At 45.8% G+C, this 1295-nt stretch overlaps 1 protein-coding gene across 1 annotated transcript; it reads right to left on the reverse strand.

Moving 5' to 3' along the window:
- On the reverse strand, positions 330 to 857 carry LOC107606575. The gene has a single exon (XM_016308622.1). It carries the CDS (start codon positions 855 to 857, stop codon positions 330 to 332), a length of 528 nt encoding a protein of 175 aa, XP_016164108.1.

Here is a 1295-nt window from a genome sequence, read left to right on the forward strand (position 1 = left end):
GGTGGATAGCCGTGCTTGTCGTAGCACTCGTCGACGGTGTGGCCGGTTCCCCCACAGTAGACGCATACTTTTTCAGCTCCACTGCATCCACCATTGGTGATGCGTCCGCGGCCGCGCCCGGGATTTAGGCGCCGTTGTGGTGTGATGACGGCGTTGGTGAGGGAGATGGGCTCGTCGAGAACACTACCGCCTCCTTGGAGTTGGCGTTCGTGTTGAATCACCATGTTGAAGACTTTGCTTTCCGGTGGAAGGGGGTCAATGAGCAAGATTTGGGATCGGACGACAGTGAAGCGGTTGTCTAGGCCTTTGAGGAACCGAATGATGAAGTTTTAGTCGTGGTAAGATCGTGCCGGGCATATGCAGGGTTTGACGGGGCGGTAAGTGTCGTGCTCTTCCCATAGTGCTCGGAGGGCGGTGTGGTATTGAGTGACGGAGAGAGATCCTTGCTTGAGGCCATAAATCTGTTCTTGTAGCTCAGCAACACGGAGCAAGTCTCCTTGTGAGAATCTGTTGCGAAGATCTTCCCAAATTGCTTCTGCATAGTCGAAATAAATGACGCTCTGAGCAATGGGCGCTGAGAGGGAATTGAAAATCCAAGAGGAGACCAATGTGTTGCATCTACGCCAGGAAGGGAAGAGTGGGTCATCGGTGGCTGGAGTTGGGATGGTTCCATCCAGAAAACCTATCTTGTTCTTTGAGATAAGTGCAATGGAGAAAGCACGAGACCATTGATGGTAGTTGTCGCCGGTGAGTGGCGGAGAGACGAGGACAGTAGATGGTGTTTCACTTGGGTGAATATAGTATGGACTGGATGGTGATTGGGTAACGTCAATTTTTTCTTGGTTATTTTGAGACATGGTGTGGATGTGCAGCAGGCCCCTATTGGAGCTCTAATACCATCAAAGACAAAACACTAAAAGTGCAGAAAAATAGAGAGAGCAAAAGACAATGACTAATGAGTGAAAAGAATGTTATATTCTTCTTGTATTACAAATGAGAATGGTAGCTATATATATACAATAGGGTTGAAACTACAGCTCATTATTGAATGGTGAAACTTGGGTAATTCTATGATTGGCAACATCTTTTCTATACAGCAAGGCAAAAAAGATGTTTCTAGAATTATGGTGGTACAGTTTCTAATAAGGGTGGAATTGTGCTGCTGAGTTGTATGTTGGTTTTGGGTGATTCTTTCTTTTTGTCTTGTACTGGCTTTGTGGTGTGGTTTGTTAATACCCACATCAACTTATCCATTCATATCATAAAAACTAATCATTTAACACATTTAATCACTT

This window comes from Arachis ipaensis, chromosome B07 (genome assembly GCF_000816755.2).
Source record: "Arachis ipaensis cultivar K30076 chromosome B07, Araip1.1, whole genome shotgun sequence".
Lineage (NCBI taxonomy): Eukaryota > Viridiplantae > Streptophyta > Magnoliopsida > Fabales > Fabaceae > Arachis > Arachis ipaensis.

Coding starts and splice junctions, on each gene's coding strand:
- LOC107606575 (XM_016308622.1), bottom strand. CDS start 857: ATGTCTCAAAATAACCAAGAAAAAATTGACGTTACCCAATCACCATCC.